General features: G+C 37.0%; 1 protein-coding gene and 1 long non-coding RNA gene across 7 annotated transcripts in view; both read left to right on the top strand.

Moving 5' to 3' along the window:
* Window positions 1-24,407, top strand: part of LOC105475315 (cadherin like and PC-esterase domain containing 1) — a 311,154-nt gene that overhangs the window by 75,023 nt on the left and 211,724 nt on the right. For all 6 annotated transcript variants that reach the window (XM_011730473.3, XM_011730510.3, XM_011730493.3 and 3 more), the window contains one exon: window positions 665-740. In XM_011730473.3, the coding sequence (XP_011728775.2) occupies window positions 665-740 (76 nt within the window). The remainder of the gene's footprint in view (window positions 1-664; window positions 741-24,407) is intronic.
* On the top strand, window positions 10,132-24,205 carry LOC139362752 (uncharacterized). The gene is made up of 2 exons (XR_011622014.1): window positions 10,132-12,107; window positions 12,207-24,205. It is a non-coding gene; the product is annotated as an uncharacterized lncRNA (long non-coding RNA).

The raw sequence follows: 24,407 nt of genomic DNA, 5'->3' as shown, positions 1-24,407 counted from the left end.
ATTTATACAGGTCTCTTTCTGTTGGTTTTAACAAGGTTTTCTCATATTGGGTATTAGTTTGGGGATTAAGTGGATGATGTTAGTTAATCAATCTGTAAATTCACAAGAGAAAGGAAGTATTAAAGTTGTCTGTATCTTTTCTCTTAAAATCTTTTCAAATTCCATATGTTTGAATTTATGATAATATTTACAAAGCTGTCTAAAAAAAAGTTTTGGTTGAAATGAAGTTTTGTGGGTGACTGGGTTTTATATTTAGAAATAATAATGCGCTGCATTATAAAGTGAAGAATGTTTATGAAAGTTTGGAACCAGTTTAACACTGAATTACCACTAAATATCAAGTTATTTGTGTTACCATATTTGCCTCAAGTATTTCCTTTTATATTTAGCAAACATCATGGCTTCAAAATATGAAAGGGTTTTCAAAAAGTGGTCCCAAGGACCGTTTTTGAAGCTTCCCAGGGGCAAGTTTTAGTTTTATGTTATCAAATAAGCTACTTCATTATTCTGGATTTGCATGTTGACTTGCAGAGATTTGAAGGTGGGGTGTGGGTGGTTTAGACAATGCATCCCATCTATACTTTCTGGGATTTTTGTGTTTGCTTGGTTTTGCTTTAGCATTGATGAATGCCTCACTCACTAGAATCTTTTTCATTCCTTTTAGGCAAACATATTACCAGAAATACAGCAGCCACTTTGCAGAAAGGAAGGATTATGTCAACTAGTTAGAAGATTCCCAGGTAATCTTTCGTTTGCTTCCTTGGGCGTAAATATGTGAGACATGCAGGCTTCCTTAGCAGACAGCAGCTAACACGGTCTCAGTTTAGCATCTTTTGCTCCTTTGGCTATCAATTCCACAATCACAGATCTGCCACAGTTCACAACACTTTGCCAATGAAAAGACCTACAGTGAGGAATAACAACCATAACGTTGGTATTCCTTTAGTTTTGCCTTCTGATTTGCCAGATGAATATATTTCTTATTCTCCTTTCTGTTTGCTTTTAAAATAATTGCTGCTTCATTTTTAAAGTAATAATTACAGTAGTTCTTAGTTATGTAACACTTGGGGTTTTTATCAAAGTATATATTTCTTTATGATTAAATTATTCTGATCCCAAAAAAATTTTCTCCTTTCTGGAATCCTCTCAGTTTGTCTGTGTGTTAAATACAGGACACTGAATGAATAAATTCTGCATTTTAATTATGTTAGGAAGTTGGGACAAAAATTACCATCTTCAATTTCCTCATGGGTTCCCAGAGTGGAAAAAGCGTCAGAAGGTATATGAGCCCTCATAGATGAAATAGGCCCTCATAGAAAAAATGATAGCCTACTTTAAAAGCCATCGGTGAAAGGATTCCTCAAATTTCTTGTTTTAAATACATTTAATGTTTAATAGTTTATGCTCCCAGAAAGTTCTTTACTACATAATTAAAACTTAGATCTGCATAGCTTTAATTTTGTTTTGTGTTAATTTGTCTCCTAGTTACATCAGGAAACAAATAATCGATTTTAATCCATCAGCTTTCCCATTGGGGTTTCTGCTCCCACTCCAAACATAAACCACACTGGCATGTTCCACTGTGAAGATTACAGTCATCGACTGATATTTACTGAGAATTAAAATAAAATAATAAATCTCAATTCAACTTTCAATTTAAGATACCTATCTAAAGAGCCATGTAAATTTGGTTCTGTAGTTATTGTTTTATATGACAATTATAACGGACTACATAAGCTGAGTGTTTTTTTTGTTTTTGTAAGTTCTAGCTGGAGAGATTTTTAATCATATAAAAAAAGTAATGTTTTGGGGAGAAGCAAATAAAATAACTATTCTCATTAATGCAATATTAAAATATCCAGAAATTCTTTAGAAAAGGCAATCTGAAGAAGTTATTTTTACATTTTGACCAGAACCTACAGATTTAAAAGTGTGTTTTTCTTTGTTGCTATTTACATTTCAGAATGGTTGATTCAGAACATTAAGTTTCTTTGGCTTTGTACTTAACACAATAATATCATAGAAATGAAAAGCTGTTTATGGTCAGAAATAGATTACCAGTTTTTTAGAAAGTTCCACCAAACAATTCTATATAAATTTACATTTTACGTTTTACGTCCATAAAACTAAGAAGTATTTTCTGTCTTCTTTTGCTTCAAACATTTTTTATTCTCAAAAACATCTATAAGTTCTAGGCATTTGTAGTTCTTTCTACACTCTGTCTAGTGCATTAATTTTGTATTTATCTCTGTGACTAACAAGATAGTTTCACAGAATGCAGTTTTTTAAGTGGAATTATTTCTACCATCATGTTATCTTTCTCTAGATGAAGATAATTTTCTTAGATATGTAGCTTTAAAGAAATGTCTGCAGCATGATTTTCTGATCTAAGTTTTATAAATAGTAGCTTTCGTTGTGGACTGTTGGTATAAATATATCATATATAATAAATTCAGTATTCACAAAATTAAAATTTTATTTGTCGTGAATGCTGAACATTTAATATTGAATACAGATTAGGTAGCAACATGTCAGTACCTAAATATATGGTATGATTATAAAAGTATGATGGTAAAACTAAACATAATATTATATAATGTAGATATTATATTTAAAGCCAAAATGTCTTGTATAATTTTAAGCTGTGTATCATTTGGAGGTTGACAAAACACAAATTTTGAAACCAAAGATTTTTAGCTCTGCCACCTATTCGCTGTGTGACTTCAGGGTTTTTTTGTTTTTTGTTTTTTTATCCACAAAGTGGAGTTAAGAAGACCCATTTCATAGGTTTAATTTTAAAAGTCAGATAGATTGTATATGTGTGTATGTATAACTTAATTTGAAAAATAAAGCATATTATTTATTATTCCTTACACATGATGTCCAAATAATGGTAACTGGATTACCCTAGATTTGAAAAGTCAAGCAGGCAAAAATCTAGAGGCAAAAGGCCCTGGAATACTTAATGTTTTCTCCCTTTATATGATAAATTATCACTAAGATTTTATCTTTCGGTCAAAAACTGTGAAGGGTTTGAGATCTTAACCCCTCTCACAAGCTCACAGGTCAACCTGCCGCAGTTTCATGGGTATTGGTAGAAGACATGAGATGCCTAGGTCAGAGACCAATGACTTTTTTATTTACAGCAATAAAAGTAAGCCAACTATCAGCACATGTACCAGTTCACTGAAGCATGTAGGCCCTCTGTATCTGTGGGTTCCACATCTCTGGATTCAATCAACCATGGATAGAAGTATTAGGAAAAATAATCTCACGAAATTCCAAAAAGCAAAACTTGAATTTGCTGCATGCTGAGTATTACATTGAATCCACGGGAATGAAACAATGTGCAGGCATTGTGTTAGGTATTATAAGTAATCGGAAGATGACTTAAAATATACAGGAGGATTGCGTAGATTATATGCAAGTATGACATCATTTTATATCAGGGACTTGAGCACCCATGGATTTTAGTATCCATGACCGGGGGGCGGAAGGGTGGGGTGCGGTCCTAGAACCAATCAACTATGCTTAGTGGTTTGCATTTCAAGAGAGGAACCCAGAGCTTAGGAAGTTTGAATCTTTATAATGTGCAGTGAGTATGCCTACCCTTTGCCCCAGAGGGAGACATTATATTTATTATACTGGACAAAAAAATAAATGTTCCTTTGCTTTGGAGTGAGGCACCATCTCTATTTTTCAAGGCTTTCCACTATATAACTATCTTTGAAAAGCTAGTTCAGAACAAATGTGGTCAGTGCCTCTGTTTGCAAAATCTGCAGGAATATGAAAGATAGATATAGCAGTGTCTCCAACAATTTCAGAGAGGAATACCTAACAAGTCCTAGCTCTGAGTCTGTCATTGTATAATTCTGAGCAAGATTTAAAACTTACTTGTACTGCACTTTTCTTATCTCTAAAAATACAGAGTTTGGCAATGATCAATAATGCTGAAATCTCATAATTCTGCTGTGCCTTTTCCCCATATAGACTTGCCATGGACTTTATCTTCAGTAGTAGGTACAGACAGGAATGCTAAGAAAGGAGAGACGATCATGCTGGTAAATGTGGCTGGAACCCACGCAAGTGAGGCAGGAGGAGGAGTGGTTGGAGATAGCACGTAAGGCTAACACAGTCTGTTCCATTCCATAGCCAGAGTGTACCTGACATTAGACTTGTGACTCACATTTAAGGGCACACACCCATGAAATTTTTACTGGCTAGCACAAAGATTTTTTTTTATCTTGCTATTTAATGCTTTGCCTTTTGAAAAAAATGTTTCATAGTTTTTAGTTGGCCCAAATTTGTTGCTAATGTTTTTTGTTGCTTTTTATTAAGTTTGCTCATTTTGATAAAAGGAAATTTTTCACCATATTTGGAAGACAAATATAAAAGAAAACATAAGATAACTGTTTTGCTTGGGTTGTGAGCTGTTGTTTTTGTTCTTTTTAGTACAGCATCGCCATCCAAAAAATCCTGGTTAAAAGTGTGCCCAATTTTGGCCATAACTCATTCTTTCCAGTAGTTTTATCTTAGCTCTGAGTGCTGACCTTCATGTGAAGCTTGAAATATACTGGGATTTGTATTCAAAGATAGCATTTTGAACATTTTAGGATTTGTGTCCTCATTAAAATAAGTAGCATGTGAGTACATAAAGAAAAAGGAAAATAATAGGTAAAATATAACACCTTTTGTTGTATCAAAAACAGTGGAGCTTTAAAAATTATAGGTAGCATTTACTACCAAATATAAAATATGTATTCAAAATAATACAATTAAAATAATTTTTAAACATTGACCAATAATAGTTATTTATTTTAGGTGGCACTGATGATTGCTCTTAATATCCCAGGTCTAATATTCTAGCAAACTTTCAGAGAAGGTTAAAGTTTGCTTGTTCTCTGTGTTCTCAAATCCTGATACCCCCTCTCTGTGGATTCTGTGGGCTCCTTAATGCTTCTGTCATTCCAAAGAATCTCACCTCTGTACCAAACATGATTATATTCCTTATGTAAAACATTCCATCCCCAAGTAAAATTCTCATCTCTTTAGTATGACTGACTTCAACTAGGTAATAGCAGAAAGTAAGCTGATGGAACTAATTCAGACTAAATTATACCCTCACCCCAGTTATAAGCCTCTTAGATGTATTTGCTTTTTTATAAAAGCAGCTTGCAAACCCAATGAATTTCTAATTGGTAGGATTTCTGGAAGTGCATTCAAATTTCCATTTAATTCATCAGTAAGCCATCCATCCCCAAAGCTTACCGAATTCATCCACTTTTCTCCATCTCTACCATGACCAACCTAGTCCAAATCAGCAGTCTCTCATATTCTTCTCACTTCCTTTCTTGCTCCTAAATAATCCAGTCCATTCTATTATCCAGACTCTAGCCAGATTGGTCTTCCTCCCACCATTTCATCAATAACTGAAGGAAGTTTATTAGGTCTGCTCACATAAGTCTGTTTAGGGACTGAAACAGTACAGCCTAGGTCATCAACTCTTTGATGTTCTGACATAATCCAGGGACAGATTTTATCTAGAATAGGAACGATAAGCCCAAATGCTCACAGGGCCTTGGCATGTGACATAACAAATTTCCTAACAAATTCAGAAGCTTTAGAGGACAGATAACATGCACCTTTTCAGTATTTGGTCTGCCATCAAATGTAGAGACTTTATTTTGCAAAAGCCATTTGGTCTCCAAGAAGAGAAGAGTTGAAGATACAGGAAAGTACAAGACAGGAGCAAGTGGCCTCCTCACTGACACATCTCTCTCAGCAAAGTTGGAAACCTCTGGATAAATTTTCTCATGTTTCTTATCCCTGTAAAATTCAGTAACCATTAGGATTCAGATCTCATCCAGTGCTCTAGTCCTTCTTCTCCCACTTCCTCATTCACATGCTTTCCTATACTCCTTTCCCTCACACATTCCCATAGCCCTTGGTAACTCTAGCTTCCATTTTCCCTCACAAAACAGAAATTTTGCTAGCCAAAGATGACAATGAAGCTGGGTGTTTTAATTAAAACTTTACTCTCTGGTATTAGCAGGAATTTTCAACATGTCTTTGCTACTTTTTCTTACTATCATCTACCAACTTTTGAACCATTCAGCTCTTTTTTATTGCTATTATTTCTTTTGAGATGAGGTCTCACTATATTGCCTAGGCTGGCCTTAAACTTCTGGGTTCAAGTGATCCTTCTGCCTCCACCTCACAAGTGGCTGAGACTACAGGAGCAGGCCACCATGCCTGGTTCATCCAACATATTTGATAAGAAACTTATCACGTGGGTTAATTTCTTCCTCTCCATTTCAAATCTGCAATCATTCTTGTCAGTTTCGACATCTGTAAAGATGGTCCTTTAATTTCATCAGCCTAATCTCATAGCTCTTTGAATTTATCCATGACCTCATTTCTTTTCAGCTTAAGCCACCCACCTCTGTAGCCCTGCTCAATAATTTTATCACCCACAGCTTTGTCTCTGGAAGCTCAAACTTACCACTTTATAATCACATTCTTTTGGGCTTCCTCATTCCTTCAACACCACCAATCTTGGAAACTCAGATGACGTTTTTGGTAATCTTAATTCTGTCACTTTACCCAAGTCCAACAGTCATTTTTCAAATCACAATTTCTTTGCTACCAAGCCTGGACCATTTAATCTGTCAGCTGAGGTAGAAACAGGAACATTCTTTCACACTAGCGCTTAAGCCACCAACCAATTCTAAATTCTGATTTCTCTTTTCCTACACACAAAAAATATGGTAGTAAATTGCACAGTGTGCTGTTCTCTTCCCCTAGGATGCCTTCCTCACTTACTAAAATAGAAAAAACAAATCACACTAATTCTGCAATTGTCAGCTCAACTACCACCACCACCAAGAAAATTGGCTAGTGGCCACTGAATTAACCGCACTCAATTACCCTCTAAAATACTTAGGAAAATTCATACCAAAAAAATTTAAGAACTATTCCTAGCATTCATAGTATAGAAGAATCTAAGATAAATTTCCATGTATTCTGAGGCTGATGGAACTAAATTGTAGTTCCTAATGCTCTGTTCAATTCAGTGTGGGTAGAGGAACCCTGCACCTCCATGATCGGGATGTATTTTAAAAGAAGAGCCAGCAGAATATGCTGATGGTTGAGATGTGGTTTATAGAAGAAAGTATCCCTAGAGTTTTTTCCATTTGTTCATTGAAATAGACAAATCAGACAGTGGGAATTAGAACATTAATTTGTCAGTCAACCATAGGCTTAAGAGAAGTCACATGGCAGATCACAGACACATTTCTTCCGATGTGAGCATATTGGTTTTAAAATGAAATATATATGTATATATATGAAAATGAGTATCCCAACCAAAGATAATTACTAGAAATGTTTTTGTGTATACATTTCATACAAAAAATTTAAACTTGTTTTTTTAGAGTATTGACTCGAGTATCTTCAGAGTGAAGTCTACCTAATTTGCTAAGATAGATTTACACTATGTTTCCTCTGTGTTCTTATTATACCTTGAAAAGCCTCCATTGTAGCAGTGTCACAATGTGGCTTTGTTGCACAGTTGACCCTTGAACAGTAAAAGCGTTAGAAGCACTGACTCCTCATGAACTTGAAGATTTGCCCATAACTTTTGATTCCCCCAAAACTTAACTATTAATGGCCTACTGATGACTGAAGCCGTACTGATAAAATAAACAGTCAATTAACAAATACTTTGTATGCTATATGTATTATATACTGTATTTTTATAATAAAATAAACTAGAGAAAACAATATGTTATTAAGAAAACCATAAGGAAGAGAAAATACATTCACTGTTTATTAAGTGGAAGTGGATCATCATGAAGGTCTTCATCCTCATCATCTTCATGCTGAGTAGACTGAAGAAGTGGAAAAAGAGGAAGGTTTGGTTCTGCTGCCTTGGGGAGGGACAGGCAGGGGTGGTGGAGGAGGGGGAAGAGGAGGCAGAGGCAGGCACACTCAGTATAACTTTACAAAATGTATCATAATTTCTGTCTGACTTTTTTGCTTTTTCATTTCTCTAAAAATGTTTCTATGTAACACCAGTCCTTCTACAGTTTACCTTAGCTTCAGTGCCCATATCATAGAAGGGCTCATGTTGTAAAAGAAGTCAAAAGCCCTCTTGTGTAATGCGAACCCTTCTTCCAGGTTGTCTAATGTCAACTTGTTTTCTGGCGCTGCTTCTTCTACATCTTCTTCATGATCTGGTACTTGTTTGGAAGGACTCATCTCCATGAAATCATGAATACTTCAAGTTATCTTTTGTTAAGTCCTCTGGTGTGGTGTCTATTCACTCTTAAATTTCTCCAAGATCCATATCTTGAAACTCTTTACCTCTTCCCTTTTTTCTTTTTTTGCCAAATCCACAAATTATTTCACAATTTCCTTGACTGGCTCTCTCATTAATCATGGAAAGCCACGTACAACATTGGGACACAGTTTTCTCCAGCAGGAATTTATTCTTTTGGGCTGATGGTTTTCATGGCTTTTTCTATAGCAACAGTGGCATCTTCAATGGTGTAATCCTTCCAGATTTTCATGATGTTCTCTCTGTTGGAGTTCTCTCCCATAGCACTGACAATCCTTTCCATAGAGTACTGTGTATAATGAGCCTTAAAGATCCTATGACCCCCTGATTTGGAGGCTGAATTAGAGACATTGTGTTTGAGGGCAAGTAGACCACTTTGATGCCTTCAAAGTGTAGAGCTCATGCAGTTCTGTGTGATCAGGGTCATTGTCCAATGTGAAAAGAACTTTAGAAGCAGTTTCTTACTGGCAAGGTAATTCCTGACTTCAGGAACAAAGCATTGATGGAATCAATCCAGAAAAGGGGTTCTTGTCCAGGCCTTGTTGTATAGCCAAAAGACTGGCAGCTGGCATTTATCTTTGCCCATCAAGGCTCAGGGGTTAGAAGCTTTGTAAGGACAGACCTGATCTTAAACCCAACTTCCCTTGCACAAAAGAGTTGAGTTAGCCTACTCTTCCCTGCCTTAAATCCTAGTGCTCACTTCACTTCCTTACTAATAAATTTCCTTTCTGGCTTTTTTTTTTTTTTTTTTTTTTTTAGGGCATCTTCATCTGCATTAAAAACTTACTCAGGCAGATATCCTTTCTCCTCAATGATTTTCTTACTGGTGTCTGGGAACTCGTCTGCTGCCTCTTGGTTGGCAGAAAATGCTTCTCCTGTTACCCTGACATTTTTTAAGCCAAACTTCTTTTTGAAATTATTAAGCCATCCTTTGCTAGCATTAAAATCTCACCTTTAGATCCTTTACCTTTCTCTTGCTTCAAGTTGTCATATAATGACTTTGCTTTCTCTTGAATCACATTAGAGTCTGCAGGCACGCCTTTTTTTTTTTTTTTTTTTTTTTTTTTTTTTTTTTTTTTTTTTTTTTTTTTAGCAATCCTCTACTCACATAAAAGCTGCGTTTTCAATACAAGATAAAAAGGTGTTTCACAAAAAATGCAATGTTTTCACATCTGCTTGTGTGGCTTTAGTGATGGCTTTATGAATTTTATTTTCTTTTGTTTATCATGGTCTGTATGCTGGATTCATTTATTCAGAAACGGTGGGCAACTGCAGCTACAGACCTCAATCTATGGTACACATCAAGGAATTCAACATTTTCTTGTAACATTGTGGATTTGTGTACTTCTTGGGAGCATTTTCAACATTACTAGAGGTACTTTGTATGAGTCCTACAGTGTTATTCAAGGTTACAGCACGGCATTAAACATGATGAAAAATACACAGGAACAACAGGAGTTTTTTTTTTTTTTTTTTTTTTTTTTTTTTTTTTTTTTTTTTTTTGAGACGGAGTCTCGCTGTGTCGCCCAGGCTGGAGTGCAGTGGCGCGATCTCGGCTCACTGCAAGCTCCGCCTCCCGGGTTCACGCCATTCTCCTGCCTCAGCCTCCCGAGTAGTTGGGACTACAGGCGCCTGCCACCACGCCCAGCTAGTTTTTTGTATTTTTTTTTAGTAGAGACGGGGTTTCACCGTGTTAGCCAGGATGGTCTCGATCTCCTGAGCTCGTGATCCACCCGCCTCGGCCTCCCAAAGTGCTGGGATTACAGGCTTGAGCCACCGCGCCCGGCTTTTTTTTTTTTTTTTTTAGTTTTTACTGCAATGCACAATTTGCTTGTCTGACAAACTGCTCAGGAGAAGATGATTAGCATCACAAGGTATTTTAAGCAAACACTGGAAATACTTGTGCTCCCTGCAATAACAACAGGAGATGGCTACAAATTTATTACAGTAGTATGGTGTGTACTACTGCTAATTTTATGCAGTTATGATTTAATACTGCATTTTTACATTTGTTTACCTTTCGCTCTACTCTACCACACATGGTCTCAATATGTTCGTGTGTATAACGTTTTTATAATTTTTTTTTTTTTTTGAGACAGAGCCTTGCTCTGTCACTTAGGCTGGAGTGCAGTGGCGCGATCTCACTGCAACTTCCGCCTCCCAGTTCAAGCAGTTCTCCTGTCTCAGCCTCCCAAGTAGCTGGGATTACAGGCATGTGCTGCCATGCCCAGCTGATTTTTGTTATTTTTAGTAGAGACAGGGTTTCATCGTATTGGTCAGGCTAGTCTCGAACTCCTGACCTCAGGTGATCTACTCACCAATAAATTTTAACTTTTTATAAGATTTGTGTACATTGCATAATAGTAAGTGATAAAATAGACTGAAATCTACATATATTTTACAATTTCATGGCATATCTAACTTTTTCTTAATTTTTAAAACGTTACTTCGCTGTGTGATTCAACTTTGAGATTTTTTTTAAATTATTGCAGATTTCCAAAATTTTTCCCAACATATTTATTGAAAAAACAATCTGCATATTTGTAAACCCATACAGTTCAAACCCATGTTGTTCAAGATTCAGCTGTATTTGTATGTGTTTGTCTCCCCACAAGGACTGAGATGCCCTGAGGGTGGGACATTATTTTTTCACTTTTCAAATTTAGTACATGGTCATAGTCCCTAATATATAATAGTAATAATGATTTTGAATGAAACATCCTAATGATGGGAGCCAGAGTTATGGAAGGGGACCACTGCCAATTATCAGAGAGTTTTGGCAATGCCTGGACTGATTTCTCTATGTATGCATTATGAGCTTGATATTGAGCTGATGCTATGGGGCAAATAACAAGGGTAGGATAAATCAAAAATATAATTCCTCACTCCTGTGAGATATAATTACACATTTTAAATAATAAGCTTTCTACATGTGTGAAAGAACTAGAGAACTAGTTTTAATATTATCCATAAACTAGGTAGAAAGATAGCAACACATTTCATAATACAGGATCAATTTCTGGGTGGTTACCATTGCAGCCGAGAGACTGTTACTGCTATCTAAAAGGACAGGTTTGACCCTTCCTCACGTGGTTGGTTGATCCTTATGCATGTGGTCTGGAGATGAACAAGTAATTTTTTCAGGCAGACTCATAGTTTTGTACATTTCAACCCAAGTCTTTAAGTATTTGTTCACCTTTCATTTGAGGAGAAGCTAAGTGCTGACTGCCAGAGGATGGAGTAGGAACACAATGGTGAGAATTTTCTTTCTCTTCTTATCCAGTACTTATTTAGTACTTCTTATAGATTAGCTCTCTGGGCAGTGTCTTCATCTTGATGGTTCTGTATTCAGGGAAAAGGGAATAAATCTGCTATTTCTTGCTGACTATCGGGCCTTAGCTTTTCTTCTCCATGGATCTTGTAAAGAAAAAAGTGAGGGTGTATGATATATAGCCAGAAAAACCTAAATCAGAAAGAAAGAACATTGATCTACATTGCAGTGGATATTGGTGGATTTTTTTAAAGCTCTAAACTTTAAAAAAATACTCAGAAGTCCCATATAACCATGAAAGAAATAGAATGACTGTGATAAAGGGTAGGATCCTCTCCCCTTTATCCTCCCCTTTGCCCTTTTTTTAATTTCTCCTGGTGGCCCCTGGAGACTCCTGCTTGACAGCACTCCATCCCCTATGAAACTTGGGAGAGTTCAGTCTGAAAATAATGACTCCAGATAAGGAACTCTAGAATAGATTAACAGCAATCGGTGGAGGTGGGTATATTTTCTACTCCTACTTTTTTGTGATTTTCTCTATTTATCAAAAATGGAACTTAGTAGACATGTTCTTTTTCCTTCCTGTATCCTTTCTAGGTTTCTGGCCATCCATGAGAAGGAAGTTAATGAAAATGGAAGTCAAATTTTAAAAACGATTGAATACGCATTTTTTCATTCCTTTTAGCTTTTGTTTTTATTATGCCTTTATTAAACAATAAGACACATTCATTATGAAAAGAATAGAAAATACAGATAAGCAAAAAGAAAGCAAAAACATGTGTTTAGTGAAATTACATACCTTTCGATTCATGTGCAATTTTTACATTACTAGAATGCTACATAATTCAAGTGTGAACAAACTTTTGCACATTTATTGGTGGGTAACTATGAAGACATTATAAATAATGGAGATCTACATTTAATGTTATAAAAATGTTCCAACCGTATTGTTGAGTTAAAAATAATAGAAAGGAAAGTAAGCTCAATAATGTGTATATTATATATATATGTATTAATATATTTTATATATTTTTCCATTTATACAATATGTGTTTACAGTGTATATTAACAATATGCTTTGTCTTAAAATAGATACTTACATATTTACAAACATATTAATTTTGTTAAATGTAAATATATGCTTGTCTTTTACCTTCATTTATGGTATTTCTAGGCTCACACAGGTTTAAAATTTTTATATAATCAAATTATTATTTTTAAAGTGGTTTTTACACCTCACTTTGAGGCTTAGAGTATCCTCAGAAGTAATTAGAATTTACCTTGCTCAGTTAGTTTTTTTCTTATTGTACTCTGTTGTTCAGTACTTTAATTTATTTTTCACTTCTTACTTTTTACTTCATACTACTTTATGATTTTTGTATGTGTGTTTTGTTTTTGTCTTTGAGACAGAGTCTCAATCTGTCACCAGACTGGAGTACAGTGGCGCAATCTCCTGTCATTGCAACCTCTGCCTCCTGGGTTCCCGTGATTCTACTGCCTCAGTCTCCCGAGTAGCTGGTACTACAAGTGTGTGCCACCACACCCAGCTAATTGTTGTATTTTCAGTAGAGACGGGGTTTCACCATGTTGGCTAGGATGGTCTCAATCTCTTGACCTCGTGATCCACCCTCGTTGGCCTCCCAAAGTGCTGGGATTACAGGTGTGAGCCACCGAACCTGGCCTGATTTGTTTTTTAATTTTTAGCGGAGCATTACATTTTTGTAAGTCATTTCTTAGTTTTGAAGTAAATGACTCTTCTAGCCAGGTGGAGCAGTAGCATGTACTTGTGATCCTACCTACTGGGGAGGCTGAGGCAGGAGGACTGCTTGAGACCAGGAGTTCGAGACCAGCCTGGGCAATATGAGATCCTGTCTCCGGGAAAAAAAAAAAAAAAAAAAAAGGCTTCTATTATTGACATATTAGTTGAAACCCTGATCATTTTATGCTTGAATTGCATATATCCTATTTCTGTACGTTGGCCTCATTCGCTCTTTATGCAGATGGGCTTTCTCCACATGATGGAGAAGATGACTGCCAGGTACTCCCTGTTCAGAAATGCAGCCACTTCCCTTTCCCCTCCAAACTGAGAGACCAACATGTGTCATCAGCCCACTCTGCTCAACACTGTGACCGGGAGAATAGCTCCTGTAAATGGTTGGGCTGAGGCTGCTCCCATGGGCACTGGATTAGTTTGCTAGGGCTGCCATAACAAAGTACCACAGACTGGGTGGCTTAAACAAAAGAAATTTCATTTCCACAGTTCTGGAGGCTGGAAGTCTAAGATAAGGTGAGTCTAAGATAAGCAGAGCTGCTTTCTTCTGGGGCCTCTCTCTTTGACTTGCAGATGACTGCCACCTTGGAATATTCCCACATGCTCTTTTCTTTATGGGCAAGCCTATGTCTGTGTCCTATTCTCCTCAGGACATCAGCCATATTGGATTAGGGCACACTCAAGTGATTTCATTTCACCTTAACTACTCTTTAAAGGCCCTATCTTCACATACAGCCATATTCCTAGGTACTGAAGGTTAGGACTTCAACATATAAATATGGGGGAGGAACATAATTCAGCTCATAGCAGCCAGGGATGGGTGGAGAAGACAAGGCTGTGAGTGGCAGATTCATGATACCACATGGAAAGGGGAGAACAGATCCCCAAAGAAGAGATACTGGACAAAAACAACAGATGTGTATTAGTAGAGGTGGATTTTTTTTGTTTTTTTTTTTTTGTTTTTTTTTTTTGAGACGGAGTCGCTCTGTCGCCCAGGCTGGAGTGCAGTGGCGCGATCTCGGCTCACTGCAAGCTCCGCCTCCCGGGTTCACCCCATTCTCCTGCCTCCGCCTCCCGAGTAGTTGGAACTACAGGCGCCCGCCATTACGCCCGGCTAATTTTTTGTATTTTTAGTAGAGACGGGATTTCATCGTGTTAGGCAGGATGGTCTCAATCTCCTGACCTCATGATCCGCCTGTCTCGGCCTCCCGGAGTGCTGGGATTACAGGCGTGAGCCACCGCGCCTGGCCTAGTTGAGGTATTTAAAAAATGTTTGTTGACTGCTTATGGTAAAGCCCATGGAATTCTTAGGCAGACGTAGTCCTTTCAAAATCATTTTAAGGTAAGGAAATATTAATCTTTCCTTCCCTTCAGCACCAAGTACTCTGATACTGCCCATTGGCTACCCAAGTGCCCGTCTGCTGGTCTATATGTAGAATTGCCTTTCTGTGCCATGCTTGGTTCTTTGTCTCACAAAACACTAGACCAAGCTCACTGAGCCAAAGGTGTCTCTTGCTCCTGTGTTGCTCATAGCTTTATACTTTGCTTATTTGGCATCAGGCCAGTTTAAAAGTCCATTTTCCAGAAAACATTTGGCGGTTTGCTGACATCTCTGAAGTTGTGCAAAAGACTGACTGGCTGAGAAAGCCGAATAACCCCTCTGCTCTTTGGTAGAGTAAATTTCGAACACCCCAGTGTTGAACTGATTTGGTAAATGTTACATTTCTGTTTTTTGACTTCTATACCTATGTTGTCCTGTACAGACACTTATCTATTTCACTTAGAGAGTTTGTCATCTTGTGCCAAATGCCACTAGAAATTAGGGACAACATTGGGTAGCACACTGATAATTTGTAGGATTCTGACAACTAATTCTGATTTTCAATAGACCAAAAAGAAAGAAAGAAAAGAAAGATACTCACTTTTGTGATCTAAGTCTCTCCAGCAGGCCCATTTACTCATGTAGATGGTAAACATAGATGCGTAGAAGTGTGTCTGTATAATACCAAAACAACTGGCTAAAACATAACTTTAAGCAATTGATACTGGATTTCTCTGCATTACATGATAAACACTGAGTATACCATATTTTTACTTTGCAGATTTGGTTATCCTGTTCACCTAACCTGAGTCTATTAATCAATAATTTATTCTTATTTGTATGTAGCCATATTCCATGTCTCGCCATATAGTCTGCAAAAATAAAGTATACTATAAAATAAAGTATACTACAGTTGTTTGGATCTTCCTCAACTAATACATCGCTCAGTGATTGTGATATGATATTTGCCCCATATAAATTCTTCCTGAGCCACTATGTTTGCAACAGAAATATAAGCAGTTCATCTGAAACCCGGATCAGATTTCTAAAACACATTGCTTGCTTTAAAATAGATGAGAAAATTTTTGCAGAAGTGGTCAAACTTTTTATTTTGAAGCCATCAGGGGCTCTGCCTGGGGATTACAAGGACCAGGTTAAGGGTACAGAGTACAGTCAAGTTCCAGGAGTTAGCTGCTGAGGTGGTGAAAATTCACCCTAAAATTTACTTACTTGCTTTGTGAATAAACCCAATAAGTGAAAGAGAAACTATACTGTACTGTAATTTTTATTATTTATTTATGCATTTAAAAAAACCTGTTCATTTTACACACACATACACACATACATATACCCAGAGAGAAAGAGATTGAGAGGGAGAGAGAGAGTTTGGTGTTGGGGGATATACTGTATTGAACTTCAAGACGATCAGTCTTCCAGTCTCCTTCTGGTGGTAGAGACAGATATTGAACAACAAGAAACTTACAAGTGTTATAAAAGAACAGTATTAGTAAGTTTGCAGTGCTCAAGGCTGTTTTCATTTATATTCACAGAAGTCCAGGGCCATGCACTGATTTTTGATTTGCAACATATCATCAATATTAGAAAATAAAAGCCCACTAAAGTGATGCATTAGCTGAAATGCACAGAACTCCATAAATTGTATGCTATATAACATGTTATTCATGGAAAGGCAATACTTGTTATGACTAGTCTCTTGAACTTACTTTTCATTTTAACCATAATAATTAATATTATTAGGATCAATGCATTGTCACAGGCATTTAGCCTCTTCCAATCTGTCACATCCTGTTGAAAAATATGTTGATAAAGACTCAAAATGAGAGTTGCAGCAAACTATAAACAAAGTGCAATACTTTCATTTTCCTTAATAGAATCTTAGAGTCTTCCATTTGCATTTGAAATTGTGGTTAGAAAGGAGCATGTCTTGGCAGAAGTATAATTAACTGAATAAATGGGGTAGCTTTGGAAGATGTTTTACTCTTTGATGGGTTGGGTGTGTTCCTTTCTGGGAGAGAAGCATGAACTCTATCATATAGAAAACCCCATTCAAATCCTGTGATTCATTGCATCAATAACTTTTAAGACCATTTTCTTTCAACTTCTCCTAGCACCATCTAATGGTGAAATACGGAACTTTCTCTTCTCTTCTGCGTCACTTTCATTAACATCATAGGGTTAGAGCAGCTGTGCAATACCAGTGTTGATAGTCATTTCACAAGCAAATGTGTTGCATTTGAGAAGGCCAACTTTTGCCCAAAAGGAGGTACTCTGATTTAGAAAGATAGGCAAGTAAGTGCAACTTAGAGATTGAGTACAGTCAACATTCATAATTAGTACTCGCTTTTGGCTTGTTTTATAGATAGTTATGGTGGGCTTTATAATTTATGCTGCAGGATTATTTTATAGATAAGTTACCCTAAAATAATAACAAGAGAGAACATTAATTTGTTGAACTTATTGTATGTCAAACACTGTGTCAGGCACTTTATACACTTCCTTCTTTCAACCCTCTATAGCAGTTAATTCATTCATATTAGCTGAGAGGGCTTTTTCATGGCCCATTTTGCCTCACCTATTTCTGAGCATCTATGAGAATGTATGTATGTATATTCTGATATGAATTTTAACCCTGAAGGAAGGAATTTACAGTGATGGCAGAAATCAGGAATCCTATGGCCCAGGCCTGCAGCCACCGAATTCCAGTTCCACCTAGCTGCTAAACATAGTCATGTAACTTTGGGAAAAGTCCTTAGCCCATTTGAGCTGCTTTTCTAGACTTGTAAAATGGAAATAATTAAACTGACCATTCTTTTCTTATAGAGTTATGAAAATGCTTTATAAAAGAATATTATGAATCTATGAAAGTAATATATAAGAGATTATGTCTATATTACTCTGGATATCCATGGATTGATTTGTGGAAAGCAATTGAATTAGGTTTTCTGTTTTCTACCTCAACATAAAGCTGTCACAATAATATATAATGTGCTTTTTTGAGGTATTCTGAGTTAGAAAGAAATAGGCAAGTAAGTACAACTTAGGGGTTGAGTATAATGAGAAAACATAATTAGTACTTGTTTTGGGTTTGTTTTCTAGTTAATTATGGTGGGCTTTACGATGTTATGCTGCAGGATTATTTTATAGATAGATTAGCCTAAAAAAATAGTAAGAGATGACATTAAAATTTTAACTTATATGTCAGACACTATGTCAGGCACTTTATATACTTCCTTCTTTAAACCATCTATAGGATAACCATCTATAAGACAGATATGTTCATGCCTTTTTTAGATGAGTAAATGAAGCCTCCAAGAACTTCTGGGCTACACAGCTATAAAGCAGCATATCCGTATCTAAAGTATTATGCTATAACTTTATGAGAAACTTGAACCACTATACTGTATTTTAAGTCTGTCTTATAAATAAGAAAATAAGAAAGGAGCTATGTAAAGAAAATTGTTACAGCTAGGCCTAATGAGAAGCTGAATTTACCTATTCTATTATTATTTATTATTATTTCATCAACTAAAATGATCCCTTAAATTTCTTATTTATAATAATACTTATGCATAAGCAGAAGTTAAGTGAATGTGCTGAAGGCAGAAGATTGTCTGTCTTTGTCTTGCTTTGTCTTAGTGTCTGTATAGGGCATTCAGCAGCAGATGGGAATGACCAGCACTGGGAGAGTCAGAAGCTCCAGTCCTCAGCTCTCACTGGCATTCTCCTCCTTGAGGGTCCTCCTTACCCTTTTCTATTACCTCTTTTCTCATGTTCCTCCTCCAGACTCAGCTCCTCAAACCATCTACAGCCTTTTTAGGCAGCATAGAAAATTTACCAATGCAGACCTCACAGTGCAGTCTTATGCCTGGGATCCGTGATGAGTCAGATGTGGGTGTAGCCACCAGCATTAGGTCTGGGCCTCCAGAATAATAGTGGCCCCCTCCTGCATGGGGCACTTGGAAGGGCCAAGAATTAGTTGTCCTAGCTTTTTGAAGCTGTTCTTCTGGTCTTCTTGGGAGGGTTTATGATGTCTTTAGAATTCACTGATTGTGCTGCCAAACTGGTTTGTATAGCAGCAATCTGGGAATGTTAATTAATGAATGCAAGTACAGCCAAATTATATTTTATGGGAAATATATGATTTCTGTGGAATTAATGGTTGTTGAAAATAGTTTTCAGAATGAGTAATTGCTTTGACCTGATTGCACAGGTGCTGGAGGATAGCGGGAGGTACAGATGGAGTCAGGCTGCATATGTGTAAATCCTGTCCTGACCACTTGATATCCCAGTGTCCTTGGGCAAGTTGTACCTTCTCTGTGCTTTGCTTTTCTTCCATCTAAGTACTAACCAGGCCCGACTCTGCTTAATTTCTCAAATCAGACGAGATTGAGCACTTTCAGGATGGTATGGGGCTGTATTCTGTGCTTCAGCTTTCTGTCTACAATGTAGGGATGGTCATGACTCTGTCTCCTAGGGTTGCTAAGAGGACAGAATGAGTTAATACGTTTCAAGTACTTGGAACAATGCACAGAGTGAGCACCCCATAAGTGTTGAGTATTATGATTGTTTTTTTGATAAGTATCTAATTATAATTAGATACATTATTAGTTATATTGTTATATTAGATATATTGTTATTTATAATACTAGATATATTGTTAGTTATAATTAGTAGCTACAACTTTAATCTAGTTTGGTGAGACTTATGTTTTTAAGACTCACTAACCTGGAGATAGAACTTGGATTCTAAAATCATTACAAAAATATTTCTTTGCCTCTATCTACATTTGCTATTTTCAGGCTCCTTCCCCTTAACATCCTGTCACTGACCACTACTGAGTCATCATAAAGCAATTCTCTCATTCCTATCAGACTCCAAATTCTCTTTTGAAAATAGATATATATTCATTGACACTTGGTTGATCAGAATGAAATATCTATAACTCTCCTATTCACATAATTTTAACAAACTAGTATAATACCCCAACTCTATTATAAAGGAAAATTAAGGTAAAAGTAATTTATAATATAACAACATGTATTTCAATATGTAAGTATTTATGCATGATGACACCATAGGGTATAATGAAATAGTCAGATGCTTCCACTCATCTTTAGAATCACCCTGAATGTGACAGCTACAAATTCAAATTGCTGTGGTTGTATCATAGAGGGAAACTAAGATTCCATAGGTCACATTGCCATTGGTGATGTGCCTTCCCAAAATGGAAACAACTCTGGAGAAAGTCACAAATAAAGCAAAGCTTAGTATTCCCTTGCTTGGCCATGGAATTTCATTTCTGCAAAATTCAGTGTATAATAAAACTGATTAAAATGAGTAAAACTGAGTTTATATGCAAAACCACATCAAGCTCTAGGTTCAAATAATTACCAACTGGCTTTTCATCCACATCAGTATCCACTGAGACATTCAAAAGTGATGTGGGACAGGGGACAATGTGTTGTTGCACAGGGTGATACACAGCATACTAGCAGCTGTTTTGGTATGAGAATGAATGCCTAACCATTTGAACAAATGTTAGACTTTATATCTTACCAGTGCATTCCAAAGAAATACCAGATCTATCTTGCACAAGGTACAAATCTATTTGTGGCCTTTATCCATTAAATTTCAGTAGCATTGCTCATCATTGTGATGGCCCCAAATGCTCCCTTTGTCTCAGAGAGCATTTCCTATGTATTCATAAGTACAATCCTCTCATACTTGTTACAACTATTCACCGTTTACTCTACTTCTGCTGGAGTCCCCCATGGCCATCTGCTGCTGATGTACACTACTGCTCATGCCCACCAAAGGCACTCTGCCCCTGGGCTCCATGTGGCATCGGTCCTGCTGCTGCAGCTGCTTGTGTCTGTGCTGAGGTGCCATGTCCAGGGTCAGGGACACTGAGATTCATGCTGTACCTGCTTCTCCTCCTGCTGCTGCTGAAACTGAAACTGCTGGTGCACATCCCGCTGTACCAGTCACTGTCCTACCCAGGGCCTGTCATCTCTTTGGTTTTCCAAAGCCTGAATAAGTCAAAAATAAATTGGATTTTTTCACTTCAGTAGGCAAAATCCTTCTTTATTTTATTGTTTTTTCTAGTGTAATATTATCGTCTCAACCTCTCACATATAACTAGAAAAAAATGTTTTAGTATTGTTTTAGCTTTTGACCTAAAACCCGGAGTGGAAGTGGAGCCTATGGAATATAAGAACAGCATACAAAAAGGTGCCTTTCTCTTTCATCATCCTGGTATCCTTGGACTTCTCTTGCCACCCACCTCTTTTTTGTTTAGGAGAGATTCCTTACTATTAAGTTTCACTCACAGTTTTGCCAGTCCAGGTCAGACACAGTGGACTCCTCATTGAACATGGGTTAGTTTCACACTAAAACTGCACTACACTGATAAATAATAACCAAATAGCATCTTGTCATCTCTCATTGATAGGGTTTAAAAGAACAGCAACAAAAAATAGATGTATTTTCTACCATTTCCTATTTTGGGGGTTGTCGTGGTGTGTTTAGTACCCCTGGGTTTTAACAATGTCCCAACTGAACCTGAACTATTTCTCCTGAACAGAGTTTGGATACAGAGCTGTATTTAACCTTCACATATAAGGCCATAACTATTTATGCTCTTGTGATCCAAATATTGCAGAAGCAGGAAGGTTTACTTTGAATCTAAATACAGAATTGAGAAGAAAGGGAGGAAGATGACATGGTTGAGTAGAAAGGTTATGCTTAATCTGTCTTCTTCAGTTCAGTATTTTGTAATGTTTCTGTTTCTAGATTCCTTCCCTCAGTCCCGTGTAGGTCAGCCCAACAGCCAATTTTAGAACAGTTTTGTGTCATTTAAGGGAAAGAACTTTCAACTGTATTTGTAGCAGGCTATAAAAAGCAAAGATGCCATCCACAAAATGGTATCCAAATTTTTCCAATTACGTGATTTATTGGTAAATCTACACATTTGTTGTGTCAAGAGCAAAATAAGAAATGTGCCAAGTGTACTCAGTTTTTAATTAAGGGAAACCTTACCTCATGGACAGATTTTAATAGGGTATTTTGTTGTTTCAAAGCCATTGAAACAACATTTTAAGCCATTTGTCAATAAAAAGCCCTCAATTATGTAGAATGTGGCTCATGAGGGAAAGTATACAAACTGGAAAGAAAACAAAAAAATTTGAGTCTTATGTTGATTTTGAAAATATCTAGTCAGAAACATGTGCCCAAATGTCAACTCAGACTCCTGGGACTAGTAGATACTACAAATTTCTTAAGTGATCTGGGTTGGAACAGACAGATTCAGGGGATAGAAGAAAATGCTGAGGAAATGGCAACTTTCTCCAAGAAAGTGGCAGTCACTGCAAGTTGGAAACGAGGTGAGTGGTTTTGAAGCCCAGTGCTGAAAACCTGAATTGAAAATCATTTGATGGATAATGGTGGCCATGAACTTTTACCACTTTTCACTCCAGATCCATGAAATTGAATGAACACTCTTGAGTTTGCCCTCTCTCCTAATAGAAACTTCATGCACTTTTACTCTAAATCTGATTTTGCTTTGCTACCAATGACCACCACTCTTCACTGGCTGGCCCCAGAAGCAAACTCGGGCAAGGGAACCTAACCCCAGCCATGAGGGCTTGAGCCAGGCATAGCAGGGGACCTAGGTAGAAATGAACCCTTAGAGAGAAAGCTGAGCATTATGTTGTATTAAGCAAGTAAATAAATAAACGAACAAAACACTCAATCCCCTCTTCGTCCAGTAAACAACAGATTTGATTCCCCAAGTCGTGAATAGGAGTTGGAATTTTAATATAGTTTTTTTTTTTTTTTTGGTAGGGGAAGGGAGAGTGCAAACAAAAAGGCAGCAAAGGGGGAATTAGCATCCTCAATACACAATAAATTTTTTGCCAAATTCAGTTTTTATAACCCTCTTCTCTTTCTAAGCAACTCCCTCTAGCTCACTAAAACACTCTCCCGCCCAATATCTCTCTTCATTGGTCTTTTTGTCCATTCTTCTCTCTCCAACAAACTGATACAGATTAATAAATCAGTTTATTATTTCCCATTACTTCAAACAACATAATAAAAACTTGGCTCCCAAATTAGCCTGTATCCTCCTTTCTTAGAGAGGGAAGGAAGAGGGGTATCTGTATTTTGACTTTTTTTTTTTTTTTTTTTTACTCTTATCTGATAATTTCCCATTTTAACTTAAAGCCGTCTTGAATTCTCTCTACTACTTACAAGTCAGGCTTTTATTCAGCTTTTACTGGCTGGGTCTGCACTTCCAAAATATCGCAAAGAGTTCAAGCTCAAGGATTTTTCTTTCTTTCTTTCTTTGTGTGTGTGTTTTTTGTTTGTTTGTTTGTTTGTTTGTTGATGGAGTCTTGCTCAGTTGCCCAGGCTGGAATGCAGTGGCATGATCTTGGCTCACTGCAACCTCCGCCTCCTGGGTTCAAGCAATTCTCTGCCTCAGCCTCCTGAGTAGCTGGGATTACAGACGCCTGCCACCACGCCCAGCTAATTTTTTTTTATTTTTAGTAGAGATGGGGTTTCACCATCTTGGCCAGGTTGATCTTGAACTCCTGACCTCGTGATCCACCTGCCTCAGCCTCCTAACGTGCTGGGATTACAGGCATCAGCCACCATGCCTGGCCCGAGCTCACAGGATTTTTAAAGCTAGGACTACACTTCCCTAATTTATTGAAAATGACTGTGACATTATTGAGTGCTACAAAATTATTTTCTTTAAGATACTTAATGTATTTGGTAAGAAATAGCAAGATATAAATGACTTCTTATCCATCATCCACCTATTCTTAGGCATTTATTTAGCAATTTAAAACAGAAGTTCAAGTCTAGGATTGCTATACAGGGTCATGCAAACAAGTGGTGTTAATTGAGACAAGGTGCTGATGTCAAAACCCTAAGCCTGGGTTAGCGTATGTTAAATTTGTGAAAAATAATTCATATGTATGTATATTCATATATATGGTAAAAGCATCTTGCCAGCACAAATGATAAGAGATGATTACAGAAAACTTGGAAGAATATTCTTATAGAAATAGTCATTGGAGGGTGGGTGTGGTGGCTCACGCCTGTAATCCCAGTACTTTGGGAGGCCGAGGCGGGCAGATCACGAGGTCAAGAGTTCAAGACCAGTCTGACCAACATAGTGAAACCTGGTGTCTACTAAAAATACAAAAAATTAGCTGGGTGTGGTGGTGTGTGCCTGTAATTCCAGCTACTCGGGAGGCTGAGGCAGGAAAATTGTATGAACCTGGGAGGCGGAAATTGCAGTGAGCCGAGATAGCACCATTGCACTCCAGCCTGGGTGACCATGCGAGACTCCATCTAAAAAAAAAAAAAAGGTTGTCATTTGAATATAATGTCCTGGCTTAAATTTTACCTGGAAAAGAAACAGGTTAAATTCAAAGGTTAAAATCTAGACAAAAATAGGCAAAAAAAAAAAAAAAGAAAGTTTAATCATCTCATTAACATCTTTAAAGACCAGCAGTTATTTAGCACTTCAGATAGGAAGGCCCTTCCCCTCTTGGCTGAATTAATTGGATAATTCTTTAGTCATATACAAGATATAAGATAGTCCGATGTACATGGCTAATGATGGGGATAACTAGCTAAGGCTGATAATTGAGACACCATTTCAGAAACTCTTCTCAGG

This window comes from Macaca nemestrina, chromosome 4, assembly GCF_043159975.1.
Source record: "Macaca nemestrina isolate mMacNem1 chromosome 4, mMacNem.hap1, whole genome shotgun sequence".
Lineage (NCBI taxonomy): Eukaryota > Metazoa > Chordata > Mammalia > Primates > Cercopithecidae > Macaca > Macaca nemestrina.
The sequence above is the reverse complement of the archived record's forward strand: the minus strand, read 5'-3'. Positions and strand labels throughout refer to the sequence as shown.